Source organism: Polyodon spathula, chromosome 5 (genome assembly GCF_017654505.1).
Source record: "Polyodon spathula isolate WHYD16114869_AA chromosome 5, ASM1765450v1, whole genome shotgun sequence".
Taxonomy (NCBI): domain Eukaryota; kingdom Metazoa; phylum Chordata; class Actinopteri; order Acipenseriformes; family Polyodontidae; genus Polyodon; species Polyodon spathula.
In genome coordinates, this window is record NC_054538.1 from 66,978,809 (window position 1) to 66,998,866 (window position 20,058).

The 20,058-nt window shown below is 41.8% G+C and overlaps 1 protein-coding gene across 1 annotated transcript in view; it reads left to right on the top strand.

The window, feature by feature from the left end:
- Nucleotides 1-19,982, top strand: part of rab3gap2 (RAB3 GTPase activating protein subunit 2 (non-catalytic)) — a 37,355-nt gene extending 17,373 nt beyond the window's left edge. Inside the window, exons 17-35 of the mRNA XM_041251085.1 lie at nt 1,922-1,986; nt 2,458-2,548; nt 2,956-3,083; nt 3,335-3,548; nt 3,840-3,937; nt 9,256-9,361; nt 9,849-10,009; nt 10,204-10,402; nt 10,497-10,688; nt 10,854-10,960; nt 11,158-11,224; nt 11,946-12,016; nt 12,660-12,695; nt 13,775-13,849; nt 14,601-14,819; nt 15,108-15,197; nt 15,869-16,072; nt 16,186-16,344; nt 17,398-19,982. Of these exons, the coding sequence (XP_041107019.1) occupies nt 1,922-1,986; nt 2,458-2,548; nt 2,956-3,083; nt 3,335-3,548; nt 3,840-3,937; nt 9,256-9,361; nt 9,849-10,009; nt 10,204-10,402; nt 10,497-10,688; nt 10,854-10,960; nt 11,158-11,224; nt 11,946-12,016; nt 12,660-12,695; nt 13,775-13,849; nt 14,601-14,819; nt 15,108-15,197; nt 15,869-16,072; nt 16,186-16,344; nt 17,398-17,550 (2,435 nt within the window). The 3' untranslated portion in view covers nt 17,551-19,982. The remainder of the gene's footprint in view (nt 1-1,921; nt 1,987-2,457; nt 2,549-2,955; nt 3,084-3,334; nt 3,549-3,839; nt 3,938-9,255; nt 9,362-9,848; nt 10,010-10,203; nt 10,403-10,496; nt 10,689-10,853; nt 10,961-11,157; nt 11,225-11,945; nt 12,017-12,659; nt 12,696-13,774; nt 13,850-14,600; nt 14,820-15,107; nt 15,198-15,868; nt 16,073-16,185; nt 16,345-17,397) is intronic.
- The last annotated feature ends 76 nt before the right edge of the window (nt 19,983-20,058 follow it).

The following is a 20,058-nucleotide window of genomic DNA, read 5'->3' on the forward strand; positions in this document are numbered from 1 at the left end:
CCTTTTTCCTCACTGGTGAATATCTTCTTTACAAATTTGAGTGGATCTTAATAAAAGTTAGTTCTCACACGCTTTTTCTTTTTGTAGCGTTTCTGTAGGCGCTCAGCTCTGCGCAATGTTGCAAGCTTATCTTTTATGACCCTTTGTAACAGATTGAGTCCTTCCTTCTGACTTTGTTCTGCTTTTCTCCATTGCTTCCTCAACTGCCTCCTTTCTCTAACTAAGCGTTCAATCTCCTGCTGCCGTCTAGACTTTCCAGGAATAGTTTGTACTTTTTCCTTTTCAATTCCAAACCTCTCGCTTTCATATGCGTAGATGGTGTCCCCAAATTTATCCAGCTTCTTTTCAACTGTTCCATTTAACCTTTCCAAAGTAAAACAGAGATCCGTGTTTACTGTGTCCCACGCAGTTTTCTCACAAGCTCTTGGCCATTTAACTCCAGGCTTGTGCCCGTTGAGGTTCTTTTCTCTCTTACGCTGGTTCGTCTGACTGGGTTCTCAAGGATCATTAGGTTCATCACTAGTTGTATCCACGCAAGTCCTCCTCACGCCTATGACAGGGGTGCTGATATCCTGCGAACTGTGGTTTACATCCTGTTGCTGGATTTCATTCGACTGACTTGACTGACTTCGTAAGAAGTACTGATCAATGCGAGGCCCTTGTCCCTTCTCTCTCCAGCATTTCATTCTCCCTTGATGATATCAGTGGGAAGGAGACACTTCACATAGAGTGGCGAGGGTATGGAATGGGATACCTAGTCATGTTGAGGCAGAATAACTTGGATCCTTTAAGACCCAACTTGACAAAGTTACTAGATCAGTCAGCTACTAGGAAGTGGTCGGGCTCAGATGGGCAGAATGGCATTTTTAAATATAATACAGATTCATTCCTCAACTTTTACTCAAGTGTCACCAGGAGAAAGAGAATTTCTCTTCTAAGCTTGCAGTGTATCCATGTATCTTGCACCCTTCTGCAATAAGGCTAGTGCACTAATTAAAATGAGTAGCATATTGTGGGAACAGAGAGTGCTCTGGATACATCGCAGCGTTTGTAAGAGAAATTGTCTTCGTCCTGGCAAGAACTGTCGAGTAAAAGGTAAGAAATGTATTCCCCAGGTGATTTTATGTTAGGACACAGCACAGGCTCAGTAACGTGTTTCTTGTGAGCATCGGAGGGTGTTCTGTAACACTAATGTTGTGCACCGTCCTGCAGCATCTCGTGGACACAGAGTTATAATGGTAGAGACTCTAGACACAAGGAAAGCTGATTGAGTGTCTCTGTCAGCTGGTGATCTCCATTGTTAATGCAGACACTTCAATCTTATTTAAGTTGTTTTGTTTTTATAGTGTCTGGTTTCAGTATGTTCAAATCATATTTTATAAACCTGAATATAGGGTCATGTTGACTTAAGACTCTGGATCATTTCTTGCTTGGGGCTATGATGTCATTATCACGATACCGTCCTGTAAAAAAACAAAAAAAAAAACCTGTTACGGTGTGTTCAATAAAAATCCAGTGTTTTTTCTGTGTTTAAGTCTGTGTTGATGCCAAAACGGATTAAATACTTAAAAAAAAAAAAAAAAAAAAAAAAAAAAAAAAAAAATTGAAATAAAATCAGGAAAAAAAAAATCCAATGTGATTATTTTGAAAATAGATATAAAAGATAAGTATACAATTACAAATATTTTTGCACATCAATAAATCCTGTACCCTAACCTTAAAGGTGCAGCGAGAGTCTCTTCCCTACACGATATTGTGAAGGGCGTTATCATTATATACAGGCAGTTTCAAAGGTGAATACAAGGGATTAACGGTCAGTAGGAATAGCTCTCATTAAAGATCAGTTCATCTCATTGCTTGCCTTGTTAAGCATGCCCCCCCTCCCACCTCTAGTGTAAAGCTGCTGCCTTTGCATTCACAGAGACTCTGGAGACAGAAGCCAAGAATATCCTCCAGGACATCAAGTATCCAGCCATCAAAAAACAGGTACCTGTCTCTGAAGGGAGGGAGGGAGTTAGTCAGACAGGGTGGAGGGTGAGAGGGAGGGTAAATAGAGGGAGGAGAGAGTGAGGGAAGGTGGGTACAGGCAGGAAGGGAGGGAGGCACACCATAGCATCCCATATTGTGATTTGTTTGTATGTGGGGAAAAAAAGCCCTAGACACAACGTGCATGAGAAAGGAGTGAGGCACTGTTATTGCACTGAGCTGCTGTATCTTTATTCAGCACACTTGAAGATGTATTCTTAAAACCTTTGTTATAAAGATTCCTTGGGTTGTCGCAAAGCAAATCCAAGCCCTGTCTGTACACAGCTGCTGGTGTAACCGCAGCACTTTAAGCACACAGCACTTTAAGCACACAGCACTTTAAGCACACAGCACTTTGTTTCAAGGTAAGTATTGATTTTTAAGAAGGATAAACAGAAGTAAGCTGTCCCTGCCTGTGTTGTCTGTTGTCAGGCGCTGGAGTCCCTGCTGTCCAGTAAGAACGTGCCTCTCTCCTCTCTGACCAGTATCACTCAGGCCCTGCTGGACAGCCTCAAAGGGCAAGGTAAGAGCAGCCAAGATTGAGTCATCGGCATCATGGTTAGGGATGCCCTTATCTCTTACTCAACCCTCATCTCTGTCTCCTGGGGTCTCCTGGGTTCGAGCCTTTGTGACTGCAGTGACCCTGCTAGTACTGGATAAGGGAGCTTGACTTGGGTGCTCATCACGTTCTTCCCAAAGCTAACCTTTACTTTGAAGCAGCTGACTTGCATATAATCTGGAAGCAATATGTAGAGGTTTTATCGCTGAACAGACACATTAACAATTTCCATGTCTCAAGAGCCAGCCACTAAATCCTAGTCCCACCTATGTCTGTGTATGTGTCACTTTTTCTGATCCTTTCTCTCTCTTGCGCTCTGTCTGTGTCACACTCACTGTTCACTCAGCAGTCTCCTCTCTGCTGTCTTTCAGACCCGGAGGGTGTCGATGAGGCATTACTGCAGCTGTGCTCCAGCCAGCTCAAACTGCTGCAGCTCTACACCGACATTGAGAAAATCCACTCGGAGGGGGCGGGGCAGGACAGCACTACAGCCGACACTGTGAGTAACTGCGTCCTCTCTACATTCTGACACTGTCTCTTCCTGTGTCTCGGTATGCAATCTGCTCTCTTTACACACTTACACTGTCTAGTGATCCCTGTGCCTGTGTTTGACACGCTCTCCCTCTTCCTCTCCCTTTAGCTCAGTATCCGATTTGCTCTATCAGTACACTGACACTGCCTCTCCAATCACCTCTTTTTTCGTCTTTTTGTGTATGTGTGACTCTCTCACTCTTTCCCTCTCTCTCTTAGGACCTCTCCTCAGTGCTTCGTCTGAGTGAGGAGGAGCTGTCCCGGATTCAAGCCCTGTTGCAGCGATACAGAGAGGAGAGCAGCCGGCCCTCTGTCAGCTTCACTCAAGACCCTGGGGTTGTACTTCCTGTGCGCAGCTTTCTGTCCCAGATGGAGTGTGAGGAGGGGACAGTGAGGCTGAGCCGGAGTCAGGACAGCGACTGGATCCAGCTTGGTACGAGAGGGAGAGGGAGAGGGAGAGATCACAGACATTATCATGCAGACAAAGACAGCGCAGAGACGGTGTCATACAGAGAGAGAGGGACGGAGACAGCTCAGACGCACAGTAGAATACAGATAGTGTCACATGCGCACACAGTCACAGTGTCATACAGAGTCACAGTATAGTACAGTCACTGTCATACACACAGACACAGGACACGGACAGGGAGTAATTCACACAGATAATTAACATTTTTTAGTGTCTGTCCCTCGTTCTGACACCATGTATCTATCTGTTTTGCAGGCAGCCTGTTCTTCTGGAGGTGTATCTGTGGGGAGAGCTCTCCCAAGAGGATCTGCCAGACCCTGCAGGACTCGGGGATCTGTCCCCAACAGCTGCTGGTGAGTACGGAAAAATTGATTGGGAAACGATTCATTGGATGCTTTCTTTACATGGTATATCGTATCGTAGTTAAGTTATGTATTGTTTTGTGACAGGAAGGGAGACTCAGACACAGAAGTTGCAGTGAAGCGCTAATGTGCACGTTTTAGAACAAATTGCAAACAAAACGCTGGACATTAAACAGAACAAAACTCATTACCAAAATAAAATGGCAAAGTGGCCAAAATAAACAGGTTTACAAAAATTCACAATAGTACAAGCAGGGAACACGAAAACACATACCTTCACCAACTAACACTGACATTGATTCTAAATAGGGCTGTCAAGCGATTTTAACAAAAAAAAAAAAATCTTGGTTTTAATCGCATATTTAATTGATACAATTACTGCATTTATCTCATTCATTTGTTTTATTACTGATGCTATTATTATTTTTATTAGTTTAAGGCCTTACATGGTCTTGGACTTTTTTATCTCAAAGATCTGCTGACCCCATATGTCACTGTCGTTCCTCGAGAATGGAAAATGCTAATCTTCTGACAGTCCCCAAATCTCTAACCTCTATATCTAACCCATGATGAAAATAAACTGTGCTTTGATATTTTTGTTTAGTTCTGTTGCTATAGTGCTGTCAGAAAAGATGTAAGTTCTTTCAATAAGCATTGCAATGGGTGGCTTGGTGGCGGCGTGCTTTTGCAACAAAGGTAATTTGCTCTCTATCTGTATTATACTGTATCTGTTAAAACTATTTTATCACCCGGGTGGCTGTGGACAGTGGGCAGTTGACCAGCCAGGCAGATGCCGAAATAACATAAAATTCTAAGCTAATTTTGGCATCTGCCCGCTATCTATCTATACACACAGCCATATATGTATGTATATGTGTGTGTGTGTGTGTGTGTATATATATATATATCTATATATATATATATATATATATATATATATATATATATATATATAATATTTTGTGTGTATAGATAGATTAATATCTAATAAATATCTATTAATAAGTTTATAATATTACAAATATTCTTTTATTTAAATAAAAAATGATGGTAGTCATTAGACCGATTATAAGCATTTTGTTTTGCTGGCATATTATAGAACACTTTCTTTGACAAATCCATGCATGTTTTATATCAATCTGTAATCAATCTGTAGGTATCAACATTGTGTTTTTTAATGTAATTTAAACTATGTTAAAAGCTGTGTATATATAAACACACACGTGTAAATTAGTATAGAAGACTATTTATTTTGGCGACACTGTATTTGTCAGGCTGAAATTAAAAGTTTTCAGGTCCCAATAATGTGTAGACTCGGCAATAATATACCAAAAATATTTTTAGTCCCGACCCCTATACTTGCAGTCCAGTAAAAAAATGTTTTTAAATAATGTATGAATGGATTGGAAATCAGTAAAACGTTTAACAGTTTCTCTATATTGCATAAAACCACTACCTTAAGAAAAAGTAATTGTGGTTGTACTTAGAATCTATTTTATTTAATATCTAGTATATATTATTGCTAACGTGTGACACGCTGAGTTGGAGCACATTGTCCTATAAAATGGTATATTAGAGGATAACGACAAAGCTCTGTTGAATACAGTAACAACCAAGTGCTGATGGACCCATAACCCACAAAAGCTAATACTTCCGAAAATGAAATTTTAAAAAAGTTTCCAGGTAAACTAAAGTCGTAGATAGATAAAGCCGTATTAGTCCAGCGATGATGAACAAAGAGAAGGAGAAGTGATACTTCAGAGACATTTGAGGTCTTGAAAGCTTGTGAATATTATTTACATAGTCCAATAAAAGGTATCACTTCTCTTTCTCTTTGTCTATCAGGTAAACTAAGTTATCTGTGTTGCTGCTCTGGCTACCCAAAAACTATTTAAACTTTAAATGATTAAGCCAGAATTTCATTTCAAAAGAGCAACAATAATACTTCAGAGTCGTTTTAAAGCAACAGCACAGACAGAAAACAGAATAAATGATATGGTACACAATAGGGCTGTCAGTTAAGCCTCAAAATAGCAATCGATTAATTTGGCACACAAGTAAATGTCGATGATTGTACCGCCCACTTATATTTTCGCTCCATTCCTCTCCCTGCGACGTTATTAATTTAATGTCAATGCTGTTAAGTAAAAGCTTGTGCACAACAATTGAATGCGAGCGGTAATTACACCTTGGTAGAGTCAGGAGAAGAAAAAAAAACACAACATTCGCAACAAGCCTAAAGCAAGTGTAACATAGTACAGGGGTGTTACTAAAAGATTTATTCAAAACAGATTACAGTGCTTTGCAGTGTAATCTATATAAACTAGATACGAGCTCACAAAGTGTTTTTTTATTCTGTGACAGCTGCAGCATCACGCGTTGCATTGTATTAATACTGTACCACCTAACCTTCACTATCTGTGAAACACACAATGCTGAAATCCCTGCCTAATAATAATAATAATAATAATAATAAATAATAATAATAATAATAATAATAATAAATGGATTTACTTACCACAATGTGCATACCTGCTATAGGTCAAGCTGATCTTTACTCCACAATTGCATTTAACATCGCTGATCATTTATTTATTTTTTAACGTTATTGAACATTGTTAACTATTAATTATACAACAGTTTTGAAACTCCAAAGCAGCGCAAACTATATACAATAAGTATTTTTTTCTATGTGCACAGTTTATTTACAGGCTGTTTGCCAGGAATACAAGCCTGTCACCCTGCCCTGGATTCAAGGCGGCGTGCTTATTGTTCTTTTGATTTTTGTTTGTTTACATTGAATAGGCAGAGGGGCGTAGTAAGGCATTTTCAAAACTGATTCGCTGGTAGGATGGAACCAGCAAATCGGATGCCAGTTAACACGAGAAGGCGAAGAAGAGCACGCCCACTGCTTGTCTGTGGCAGAAATACTGTAAATAGCAAGGCAGTGCGCTGGGCGCAGTTTCGTTGATAAACTTAAAAAATTAACTATGAGCGTTGCAAGAATTAAATTTATTGAATATCGATGTATATAATGAGGAATGGAATCAATTGAAAAGTCGATTTTCGATTTAATCATATTATATAGTACACAATAATGAATAGTCCCACAAATAAAGCATAAGAATAAAAGCAATAAATAACTTATGTATTATAATGTTTGACTGCATATACACCTGCTTAGGCCATGTGTAACTTTTTTTATAAATTTTAAACTATTTCTTAAAACACTTTTGTGATGGTATAATATATAAAATATATTAAACTTTTTTTTTTTTTTTTTTTTTTTTTTAAGACTAGAAAATATTCTAGTGTAGTCTGAAATGTTAATCACAATCACACCTCAAACTACCCGCCAAATTGAGCTTGCATTTTTTTTCCCTCAGGCACTCATATGGACACCTTTCAAATGAAGCCAGATCAGGACCTAAATTTTTAAGAGATGCAACGACACAGTTTTTTTTTTTTTTTCCCACACCGCATTCGTGTCTTCTTTAAAAATGAGGCACTCAATCACAAGCAACAGCTCCCAAAAGCTAAGCATGCCCCCCTAAGCAGATACATAGCGGACAACTGTGAATAGAATATTGTGCACATCAAAATATAAGGTCAAAATTTGTGGCGCGGGGCCCACGTTCCCGAATATTGATGTAGCACAGGCACCACGGGCCCATATAATGGGAATTGAATCACCAATGAGAAGAATATTGTGTATAAAACAGGCGATGCTACATTTTGGTATGATTCTTTTGCGACTGCACCCGGGCCCAGCCTCTGTTGGGGCCCATACCAAAGATAACAGCAACAGCAAATATAAGGTACTGAATCGTGTGTTGTAAACCTGGCACCCAGTTAGTCACCTTTGTGTGATTTGTATGCAGCTACTTGGCCTGACATTTGTACCAAAGAGCTAAGAGTTGAAATCATGAAACATAAACCTGTGCAGCTAAAGAAACTGATGTTGAATTCCCCAAAAAATCATATGATTTGTACTCATGTTTGAAACAAAGCTTCAAATAAATTTAAAATCTAGCTCCGGCCCTGATCCGCTGTGACAAAGACACACTTCTTGCAAAGCGCATTTTATTTATTTATTTATTTTTTGTGGTCACGCACTTCCCCCAATCCGCACCTCTGTTAACACGGAAAGTCACGATCGGGAAGCGCAGAGCACAAACAAACTAGAGGCTGATAAAAGAACGGTGTATTAATACAAAAATCAGTTAAAAAAATAAAAAAAGGAAACGTCAAGAAATAAAGACAAACGCACGTAGCTCCAAAGAAATGAACACATTATTCGCAGAAGTTTACTGTGATTTAATTGACAGCCCTCATTCCAATCCTTCACTCTCACACCCGTGATCAACCCGTTTTATACACCTGTTCAATTCATGGCTACATTCCCAATCGGACAAGGAGAAGTTTAACTCCGTCTCTGCCAACCCATTGTTCCCCACACCAACACATCCACACGGTGCACTGGCAAGGCTTTCACCCTGCCACACTACCTCGTATTTGTATAGGCATGCAAGGCCAAAAACACAACATAGTTCATGAATATTATTATACACAGTTACGAATATATACTCTCCCTAACTCCCATTTTATGGTTCTTCATTAATTGATAATTTGGTATTATGCGTCATACAAGTAGCCCGTCAGGACGATCAAATGTATCGTGACACATATCTTATTACGACCTTCATATTGTGATAGTATTGTTATGTTAGTCTATTGTTATACCCCCAGTGGTAAGAGGGAGGGAGGATGGGGCTGACACTTAGCTTCTGCACAGATTCTCACCGATCATTGATAAAATACACTTGCTCGTGGATCCAAAAATATTAAAAAAGAAACTTTGGTTCAATCGTAGACGTTTCAACGTTATTTAATATGTTCAATGACTAACGTGTCGACCTGAAGTATTTTTTTAAATGTCTTTTGAAGACATCTAAAAAAGTCGAAATGTTACTCATTGAATTTATTAAGTTTCTTTTAGTATTTTTTAAGTTAGTACTGCTGAGTGTTTTAATAGTTATGGACGAGTGGCTTATGGATATATAGATTTTGATGTGTGTATGTGTATGTATGTATGTGTGTGTGTGTGTGTGTGTGTGTGTATATATATATATATATATATATATATATATATATATATATATATATATATATATATATATATATATATATATATATATATATACACACACACACACACACACACACACATATATATATATATATATATATATATATATATATATATATATATAAACGTCCTATCGTATATCTGTCTCTCTGTTTCTCAGTCCCTGCTGCTTAGTGTGTGGCTGTCTCGAGAGCGAGAGGTTCTGAAGAGTCTGGAGACTGTGAGCTGCCTGCACAGCCTGCTCAGCCTGCTTAGCAACATGACAGGTGAGGGGATAATACAGCATCACACATCACAGGACAGTACAGCACAGCATGGCAGGTGAGAGGAAAACAGTGTAATACAGGACAGTGCAGCGCAAGCATCACCTGAGCAGTGGTGATATCCCACACATCCTGGAGTGCTATGTTGCTTGTTACTACTTGCTGTTAATGGATGCGCTGTTGATGTATGTCCATTGATCCCGTGGCCTGAGGAACTGTGCTTTCTGGAGAGAAAGAATGACCTAGATTACTTTCTTTGTTAACAAGCCAACTGTATTTTTTAAATGAATGAGTGATGGGATATTACAGTACAGGACAGTACAGCACAGAATCACTCGGGACAGCATAGCATGACAGAGAGATAAAAATACAGCACGGAGCAATACACAGCATCACAACAGGAGAGAGCTCATGGGGCAATACGACAGGTGCAGTGCTGGAATCCTGGGAGCTGAAGTTCTCTCCCCCCCCCCCCCCCCCCCCCCCTCAGGTGCAGTGGAGGAGTCCTGGGACCTGCAGTCTGTCTCCCCCTGGTGGCAGCAAGTGCGCAATGAGTGTTCCCAGGCAGAGAGCCCTGGAGCTGCCCTGCTGGCAGCTCTGGTGGGGCACAGCGTGGCCAAGAGCAGAGTCAACCAGCTGGCAGAGAAGAAGGTGAGATGCTGCTTTACCCCTTCTCACATAGTACTCCATCACTCTGTCTGTTTGTCTCTTGCTCTCACTCTGCCTCGCGCTCTCCATCTCCTCTCTCTTGTTTTTTTTTTAATTGCACAGTAAAACATACATCATTTATTATAATGTGATAAAGGAAGGAATTATTCGCCCTCACTCTCTCTCCTCTCTCTCAGTTCCAGAGCCCTGAGGGGATGACAGACTCCTGGGAAGCTCTGTCTCTGGATCTGGAGCAGTGGGGAGTGCTGCTCAGACAGCTAGAAGACTGCCTCCTCTTGCAGACTCTGCTGAGCTGCCCTGCTCCCAGAGGAGCAGCAGGGGGTGCTGTGAGCACAAGCAGAATGACTGTGCGCGGGCTGCTGGAGGCTGGGAGAGGTAGGACCAAGGGGGGTGGAGATATAATACCAGAGCTCAGACAAACTACTATTTTCAGTAAGTACAGTAACATTACAATACATCTATCTCTCAGGTGGTGTGGCGGACAGTGTGGCTAAGTGGGTGTTCAAGCAGGACGTGGCGCCGCGGCTTCTCAAAGCAGCGCTGGGGAAGAGGGGGGCTGCAGAGAACCAGGAGGAGGAGGAGGGCAGCAGCAGTGAACACATGGAGCCTGAGACAGAGAGAGAGGCAAGGGGAGAGGGCCGGGGCTTCCAGAGGGCAGCAGGTGAGAGAGAAGTTTGTAGCACAGTATACAAATATTGAGTGTGTCTGGTGTTCTGGCAGAGGGAGTGGTTTCCCTGGGATGTTTAATGATTAATTCTGAATATAAAACAAAACTTTTGAAAGAAAACCAAAAACTGTGTCAGTAATCCCCACTCTTGTGTTCCAGAGCCCCTTCGCGCTGTATGCCAGCGCTTCCCCTGCTCCCTGGACCCTGACCTGCTCTTTGCTCACTGCTGCTGGGAGTACGTGGTGCAGTGGAACAAAGACCCTGAGGTAATGCATGCAAAACCTCGTCTGAAACTACAAACCACTGTCAATAGACAGAACTACTAAAATAAAGCAGTGAAATGCTTTGACAAACGTTTATTGTGAAAATAAAAGCAAACACCTCTTTGAAATGTCTGACAGCCTTGCTTCGTATGCTATGTGTTTAGTTTCTCTGACTGACCCTGTGTCCTGTCTGTCTGCAGGAGGGGCGCTACCTGGCCTGGTCTGTTGAGCACCTTCGCTGCATCTGCAACGCTCACATCCAGCACGGTGAGTTTTCTGAACAGGCTTCCACTGTGGGGGCTTCCGAGAAGAAGGAAGGGACATGCTTTATAATCAGGCTCCCAAACACGGGTTGCCAAACCTTCCTCTACTGTCCAATGATATTAGACATCCTGACTGCAGACCCACCCCCACACACGCAATGAATGCTGAGTGATAAAACTATAAGAAATCTAGTCAAGTAGACAAACCTTATCAACACTGTACACTGAAAGACACTAGCCAAAACGCTTGATTATTGTGTGTTGCTCAATGGCAAGGATTACTCATTTCAATGGGCTTTGTAATGTCATAGCTGTATTGGTATGTCAGGACATCACCACAGTTCTCTTTTAAACCTATTTTTGTTAGTTGTTTTTAATACCTCCTAGCCGTTTTCTAAACGCAATATGGCGCTCCAGGGTGTGTTACGGGATCTCGCCACATCTCGGCTGTGTTGTGTCTTCAACCAATCCCCAGTAGTGTCGATACAACACACATCATGGAGTGCTATATTGCTTAGGAAAGAGAGATTTTTACATTTGAGATACAATGTCAGATAATCCAAAGCACCTTACATTAGCATTCATGTATATGAGTTGATCCCCTGGCCTGCAAGGTCATTAGGGGGAGAGTGATCTGGACTACCTTCCTTATGTTACAAGCCACCTGTATTAATGATTTAAATAAATAAAACATTGAGGCAGGTCACTGATCTGTGTGTCTGCAGGCATCGCGGTGATGATGTGGAGCACCTTCATTGTCAAGCGCTTCTCTGCAGCTGCGTTCCTGATGGACAAGGTAACACGGCTGACCTCCTGGTTTATTAAGCAAGCTCCCTTACCGGTACCCAAAACAGTGCAATGACTCAAACCCTGTCCTTTACTGTCCTGGGATACTGCAGGACACTCATGCACACAGTGAGATGGGACCCACAGCATTTAGTAAAACTGGATATCTCTTGCAGGACATGTGCCAACTGTTACGTTTGTTTGAGGGCAATGTGTACTTTGTACTGCCTCTTAACTCCAGGGACGTTTGTTTTTGTTTATGGTGTAGGAATAACGCAGGAGCAGTGTGCAAATATAATAAACAGGGATCCACCACTATGCTGTTACTGCTTGCACTCACATAGTGTTCAACTAAAATTTGATGAATGTTATCACTTTTCAGAAAAAGAGAACAAATGTACAGCTGTCTACTCTAGCTCTGTTACACTGTAGTAGTGCTTGTGTTACCTGACTCCAAAACCTGAGAGAACTGCATCAGTAAGATACAGGATTCAGTATTGTTTGCTTTACACATATAGAAGCATGTACCATTAGTGGGGGGGTGGGGGGGTGACACTGTATTAAGTGTGTCTCTGATCCTTTGAAGTGCTGCCGTGATGGCAGGGGGTAGATCCCGCTGTCTGATCTGAACTCTGTGATTGTGTGTGTTGCAGGTGGGGAAGGCACCGAAGGACCGACTGTGCAGAAGAGTAAGTATGAACTCTGACCCACAGAGTAATATGTTGGTCACAATATATTGTATGAAAGCAAGTACATGTGGCAGGGTTTTTAAATACGGTCCAGTATCCGTATGTGGGGTCCTTGGCTTCTCCTTGTGCTGTTAGACAGCTCAGGCCTGTGGAGTTTGGACCATTTTGTTTTTCTTTCACCCTACCCCATCCAGTTCAGAGTGGGTATGAACGTCCCAAGCTCTGCTGGTGTGGTGACTTATCTGCACAGGATTGAACACTTGTTAGCGAATGAGATTGCTTCCTCTGTTCTTGCCTTTATAACACTATTAATAAAGGTCTCTCATTGGTTTTTAACAGCAATGCATGGGTTGCGCAAGTTAAAAAACAGAAATGCATTTAAAAAAAGTTTGTTTTGCAGTGGAGACTGGCGAAATATGTTTTTGTGCACATCTCTGCATGTAGTGCTCCATTTATGTTATTTTTACAAAGTGGGAATGCAGGAAACACACACACACACACACATATATAAGCTGTACATGATGTGTGTTAGCATAGATCATGTGTGAGCATGAATATAGAGCTTGGTTAGAAAGTTTTTATAAAAGTCAACAGTTTTATGTTAGTAGCAGTTCCTGGTTAGTGTCAGTTTTCATGCTTATATAACAAGTTATTACATCTTGTGAAGGGTGTGTCGTCTTACCAGAAATCATTTTGCAGTTTATCTTTGCCGTGAGGTTCGGACTCCTGTATGTAGGTTGTGTTTGCGTGTCTGGGATGTTGTTAGTTCAGTGTTTAAGTATTCAAATGCGTGTTAACCATTTGGAATTGTGCATACACCATTGTCATAAATATGCAGTTAGAATATAGTTAGTGTTTACATAGAACAGTGTTAAGCCAATGTACTTATACAATTTAAATACACAAATGTGTTGCAGTAATTATGCAGTTTTATGATGTCTGTTCTGAGTGGTAACGACCACTGTAAAGATTTTAACATTTAAACGTGAATAATCTGTCTCCCTTACCTGCTCTGTCATCTTCTGTCCGCTTCTTGCACCCTCTCTTCTCTCTCCTCTCTTCTCACTCCCTCGCTGCAGGATGTTGGAATGGGAGACTCTGCTATGACCTCCTTCCTGGGTTCCTGCTGTCAGCTCCTGCAGACGTTGATGGAGGTACAGTATAGTCAATCCCAGCTTCACACACAGGGAATCGACGTTGTCTTGGGGCTTAAATAGATGAATTCCTTAAAATATTTGTAGCTAAAAAAATAATTATAAAACTCTCACGTGCTGTGCACTTCCATTAGTTACATATGTCTCAAGTGTTTTTTGTAGAAATAATAATAAAATAACACACAGGAGACATGTATTGGTTAAAGAAGTCAGTGTGCAAGCCAGTTAGTGTTGAACTTGCTTGGTCATTCTAACTGGAAGGTGAAATTGTCCCCAAGCCTTTGATGGGTTGTTTCCTGATCGATTGACTGCAGGATAGTGCTACAGAAACCGAATATTCAATTCTTCGGATTGTGCTCTTCATAGCAGTCAGGGGATTGTCACTGGTGTTGGTTTGGGCTCATTTACCATTAAAAGTGAAACAAGTGAAGAAGCGGATGCTTGGATTTGTTATTGCTGCTTTTCTTACTCTGTGGAGAACAGCAATCCACACCAATCCAAGCAGCTGTTTAAATAAGCCCTGTGCAAATCGCAGTCCAAATAATCAAATAGGTTTGTGCAGCTGTACTTCAGGACTGACTTAGTTGATTGATTAGTTCATTGACTGATGGATTGAATTCCCCAGGCGGATGTGAGCAGTGATTTGAGATTGGCTTGTTTGATTAGTCGATTGATTGTTTCATTAGGTGGATGTGAGCAGTGATTTGAGATTGGCTTGTTTGATTAGTTGATTGATTAATTGATCTCCCAGGCTGATGTGGGCAGTGATGAGATGGGTGCTCCCCTGCTGGAGGTGGAGGACCCCTGGCAGTGTGTGGAAGGGCCGGCCTCCATCGTGGAGCTGGCTCTGGAGCAGAGGCACGTGCACTACCCTCTGGTGCAGCACCACTACATCCTGACCAGCATCCTGCACGCCATCATGAGGTTCAGCATCAAGAGTGTTAAGCCACTCGGGCTGTTCGACAGCAAGGTGAGGGGAGCAAAAGAGGAGCTGGGGAGTATGGAACACAGGGCTGGGAGAGATCAGGGTAACGGGGGGAGGGGTTTACGACAAGTTTTATTTTTATTACAATGAGTTCAGAGGTATATGACCCCACCTCTTTCCCTGTCATAGTCATGGCTAAGGCATGAAGGTGTTCAGGTATAACTGTGCCATTTATTGATCATCAGCTGCAATATCCTTGCTGTTTTTTGTTTTTGTTTGTTTTATAGACCTCTTACTCTTACTTACTCTGTTATTCTTTCTTTCTATCCCCAGGGTAAGAATGCCTTCTTCAGAGACCTGACGACAATCCAGCTTCTACCCAGTGAAGACATGGACCTCAACCTGGTGTCACTGAGACAGCAGGTAACCCTCCCCTCTACTCCACTGTGCTACTGGGGCTAGGACTGGGTTAATGGGACTGGGAATATACCAGTCTCTGTTAGGACTGGGTTAATGGGGCCAGAGATGTACTGGTTTCTACTGGGACTGGGCTACATTAGCCGGGATGGAGTTGTAGGGGACGTAGGGTTCTATCTCTCAGAATACTATGTTTCTTGGAACACTGAATTCAGTTCTGGTCCACACATTATCAAATTGTGGTTTGGAGAGTCCAAGAGTAGGCAGATTAATCCTAGGGCTTAAAGTAATGATCTTCGAAGGTAGGCTGAAAGAACTGAACCTATTTAGCACAGATGGAAAGTGGAGAGACTTAAGAGAGGAAAGGAGTCACTTCACACAGAGTGGAATGGGTTACCTAGTCATGTTGTTGATGGTAAATCACTAAGACCTGACTTAGTTTTAAAATCAATTAGCTGGAAGGAATCCTACAAGTGTTGATGTGCACAATGGCCTCCCCTTGTTCAGTTCTTGTCTCTAATTCTCGTCTCTACCCTGCTATAATACTACTATCGAATACTGCTGTTGTTATCCTTTCTTCATTGGTGCATGTGTTGTGTGTGTGTGTGTGTGTGTGTGTGTGTGTGTGTGTGTGTGTGTGTTGCTCCCTAACCCCTGTGCTCTCTCTATATCCTCAGTTCTTGTTGAAGGTGCTGAGTGGCTGGGTGCAGTCCGTGCCTCGTGATGACCCCAGTCCCCTTCAGGCCCCTCTCCCTCAGGACCAGGCCTGGCCTGCACTGGCTGTGGAGCTGGCCCCCGTGCTGCAGGTCAGCGCTGACGTGGTGAGGCGCCACCTAGTGTATGAGCTGTACAACTACGGCCTGGACCTACTCGCTGAGGAGGTAAGTTATAGCACGCCCCCTAAACAAACACCGGGCCATCAGAGACTTGACACTGCATCTCCTCTGTGTTGTCTCGTTGTTGACTCTGCTCTCCCTGCTCTATCTTCTTTCAGGAGATGATGCAGGTGGAGGATCAGGAGGTCCTGGCATCTCAGCTGCTCATCCTGACAGGTCAGAGGCTGGCCTTCGCCCTTCTGCACACCCAGACTAAGGAGGGCATGGAGCTGCTGGCCAGGCTGCCCCCCATGCTCTGCACCTGGCTCAAAGCAATGGTAATACAGCACCCCTCTCATTAATACCCATATACATTTATATTTACACAGACAGATCCACACACGCACACACAGATGTACGTATAGACAGACACACACATGAAGACAGACAGACAGCTGGCTCAAGGCACACAGGTAAAGCCAATGATAATTCAATACACACATAATGGTCATGCTTATACAGTGCACTGCGTTTATAAGAGTCACTGATATAAGAATCAACCTCAACAGTAAATAAGCCACAGATGCTTAAATGCAGTGGCAGTCCTGATAGAAATACTGTACTGCAGTATAATTTCATTTTAATTCAAAGGCCATTATATGTAACAGTGCATGGCAGTTAAACTAGGCACTCGCGAGATGATCGCTTCTCAAGTATGTTGTAGTAAAATAGGATTCTGCAGCCTTGCGTAAACATAATCGTGATCATATAACAAGTTGCTGACCCATTTTGATTTATAGTCCTCAGTGATTAAGCACCATGGACATTTGTATACTGTATTTAAACTGCTGACGTGCTTTTGCTAATTGTAATGTGACGTTGCCAAGGGCAGTGTATGATCAGACTGGAGTACTGATTTACAGTTTAAAACCAGTGTTTGTTTTATTTTCCCTACAGTGCGGTGGGGAAACAACCGCTAATAAAACAAACAAACAGAATAAACCTAGCTCTCAGTTGGTGCACTAACTGAACAATACTTTGTGTGATCCCTGTGCATACATGATGGAACTCATGACATCTAGTGGTCAATCCATTATACTGCAGAGAACAAATCTTCAATTCTCAAACTAACATACTGTACTGATTCTGTAGCACTTCACCACAGTAATCATATCAGCTTTTAAGAATCAACCTTTTGTAAGAATCAAATCATCCAGGACAGATGTGATTCTTATAAACTGAGTGCACTGGATTTATTTGAACTTTTTAAAGATGTAAATCTGTGGTGTGGAAAAGGGTTGCGTGTCTGCAAAAATTTATTAAAAAAATTCTGATTCATTGTAAATTGGGGTGATTTACTGTAGCCTTATTAAAAGCTCTTTTCTCTGCAGGACCCGCAGGACCTGAAGAACACAGAGGTGCCTCTCTCCCGCACCAGCAGACTGGTGAGCCGGGTCATCGACGCACTGCCTGAGAACCACGGCCAGTACGGGCTGGCACTGCACCTCGTGGAGGCTGTGGAGGCCATGGGAGCACCACAGTGAGGGAGGGGGCTGAGAGAGGAGAGGGGAGGGGGAGGCATTGCTGAGAGAGAGAGAGGAAGAGGAGAGGAGAGGAGAGGAGGAGCTCCACTGAGTAAAAACAAGGGTGTGAGGGGCAAGACTGGGAGAGAGAAACCTCTGTGGGGTTGGAGGTACACAGCAGGAAGAGGGAGGTAGAGGAGAGGGGATTGGGGCAGGGGGAGAATCACAAGGCTAGGAGGGAGAGTGTGTTTTGAGCTGGTAATTTTGTGGGGTTTTTTTTTTTTTTTTTATTATTTTATTTTATTTTATAACTAGGGTGTGACTGGTGTTCCGCATTTTTGGTTTTTATCTTAACACATTTTTCCCGGGAATTTTTCGAAGTTTATTTTAGAAATATTAAAAGGGGTAAAATTGGTAAAATGTGTTATTAATTGAAACATTGGTAAAATTCTCAGTATACACACTTTACATGCGGAATATGATGAGTAGCACTTCTGTTTAATGTCCCTGGTAAATGTTGCCACTCAAGATGAAGCAGAATCTGTGCATCGAGACCACATTGTCCCAAGTTAGCTGGTACTTTCCGAAAGTTTGGGCAATCGCTGTGCTGACAGAACTAGTATTTGCAGAAGGTATGAATGTGACATCAGCACAAAACAAGCCAGGTTTGTTTGCTTTGAAATCATAAAGGAAAAAATAATTACAAGCATGGACCTCAATTCAGCAGTATTTGCAAAGCAATACATCCTCTGTAATTTTTCAGTAAAATTCAGAATAAACCAGAAATGCGGAACACTAGGTATGACATACTAGACAAGAAACGAATATTTAGTTTACTGACAGCGCATTCATCCTGTGTGACAAGGCAGCTCTAGCTAGGTAACTATCCCTGCAGAAGGGTCTTTTAAAATGCCTGTGAGTTGCATGGGTCAGCTCTCCCTGTGTCTAGTCTTTTTAGCTCTGTCCTTACCCAAGAGAAAAAGGAAACGCGAAAATTTGAAACAGTAACAGAAAGACAGAGGGATCACAGGTTTGGGGGCCGGCAGCAATGTCCAGTTTACAGGAGGGTCACAAACTGTCATGTTATTTGTTTTCGTAAAACCCTGATTTATTGTCTGAACACCTGTTATCCCAGCTGTTACCCCTTGTTAGTCTGGCTTGCTATATATAGTATGCGCATTACCTTGGCCCTGTTACAGCAATGGCTCTGTCATAACAAATGCTCTGTTCAGCCCTCAATCCATTATATTTACAGTACTGTATGTTATGTACAGGTAAAGGGGTTGTTTAGTATCTTGCTTGTTTGAGGAGGTTTCTAGATTTGGAGTACCATTTAAACAATTTCAGAGTTGTAATTTGATTATCCAGTCCAACTTGTATTATTTAATGTAGCCTGAATTGTATTTGTGTGTGTGTGTGTCTCATATATATATATATATATATATATATATATATATATATATATATTATATATATATACACACACACACACACACACACACATTTTGTTATTAAAACTGCCCCCCACCAGGCTATTTCTGGTTTTTAAAAGAACTTTAATTCCTCTCCTCCTTATTTATATAATAGCTGTGCCTGTACCTGAATAAATGATTTAATTCTGGACATTAAATAAGAAAGAAATGCATTATGTATCTGTGTGTCACTGTTAACATGGCTATAAAAGCTGCACAAGGGGTAGGGGGGACGGGGTGTCGCACTGCCAGAGACAGAGAAATAACTACTTCTGACACGTTTCCATCTGCACCACGAAGCCAGCCTGTCAAACTCAATCTCATTCCCAGTGCCTGACTGGGGCTGCAGCCATTTCCACCCAAGGTCTGCTGTCCACAATCCAATCTGCAAGGTCAAAGATCATGTGCACAGATTCATTTGCCAACCTCCCAGTAGTCCCCAGATGGTATAATATATTCACAGGCTTCGTGTTAAACATACATTATATTATATTCCTCAAGATTTTAAACCTGCCTCTTTCTCTCACCAGCATTGTTTGCTGGGTACATTCATAATTTTAACTTCCACTATCAGTGTGGAGAGATTGAGTTCTGGTTGAAATCCCATTGCTCTCTGTCTACTGCCAAGGGATGGAAATCAACAATTTCAAATAGCTTTCAAGTCAATCCCATCGGCAGATGGAAATGTGTCTTTAAACAATTGTATTTCACTGTCTGAGGCAAGCTGCTTCTAACAGCAACCCCCGCTCGCAGCTGAGACAGAGTTACTGTACTGTATCTCTGTATGGTGCTCTTTCCCCTTCTGCCTAACAGCACCTAGTTAGATAACTGAGTGGTGTACCAGCTACGCTTGTAATACAACAGGCAGGACTCAGCAGATACTATTTGTCATTGGTCTCAGTGTAATATAGTATTTTTTTTTTTTTTTTTTTAAGCACTTAATATACACACCTGAATAACCCCTTATTGTTTCTAGCGGTGAATTGGGAGCAGTAGTAAACTTGTTTATCTGTGCTAAAGCTACACCCCAACTGAACCACAGGATCAGGTAGATTGA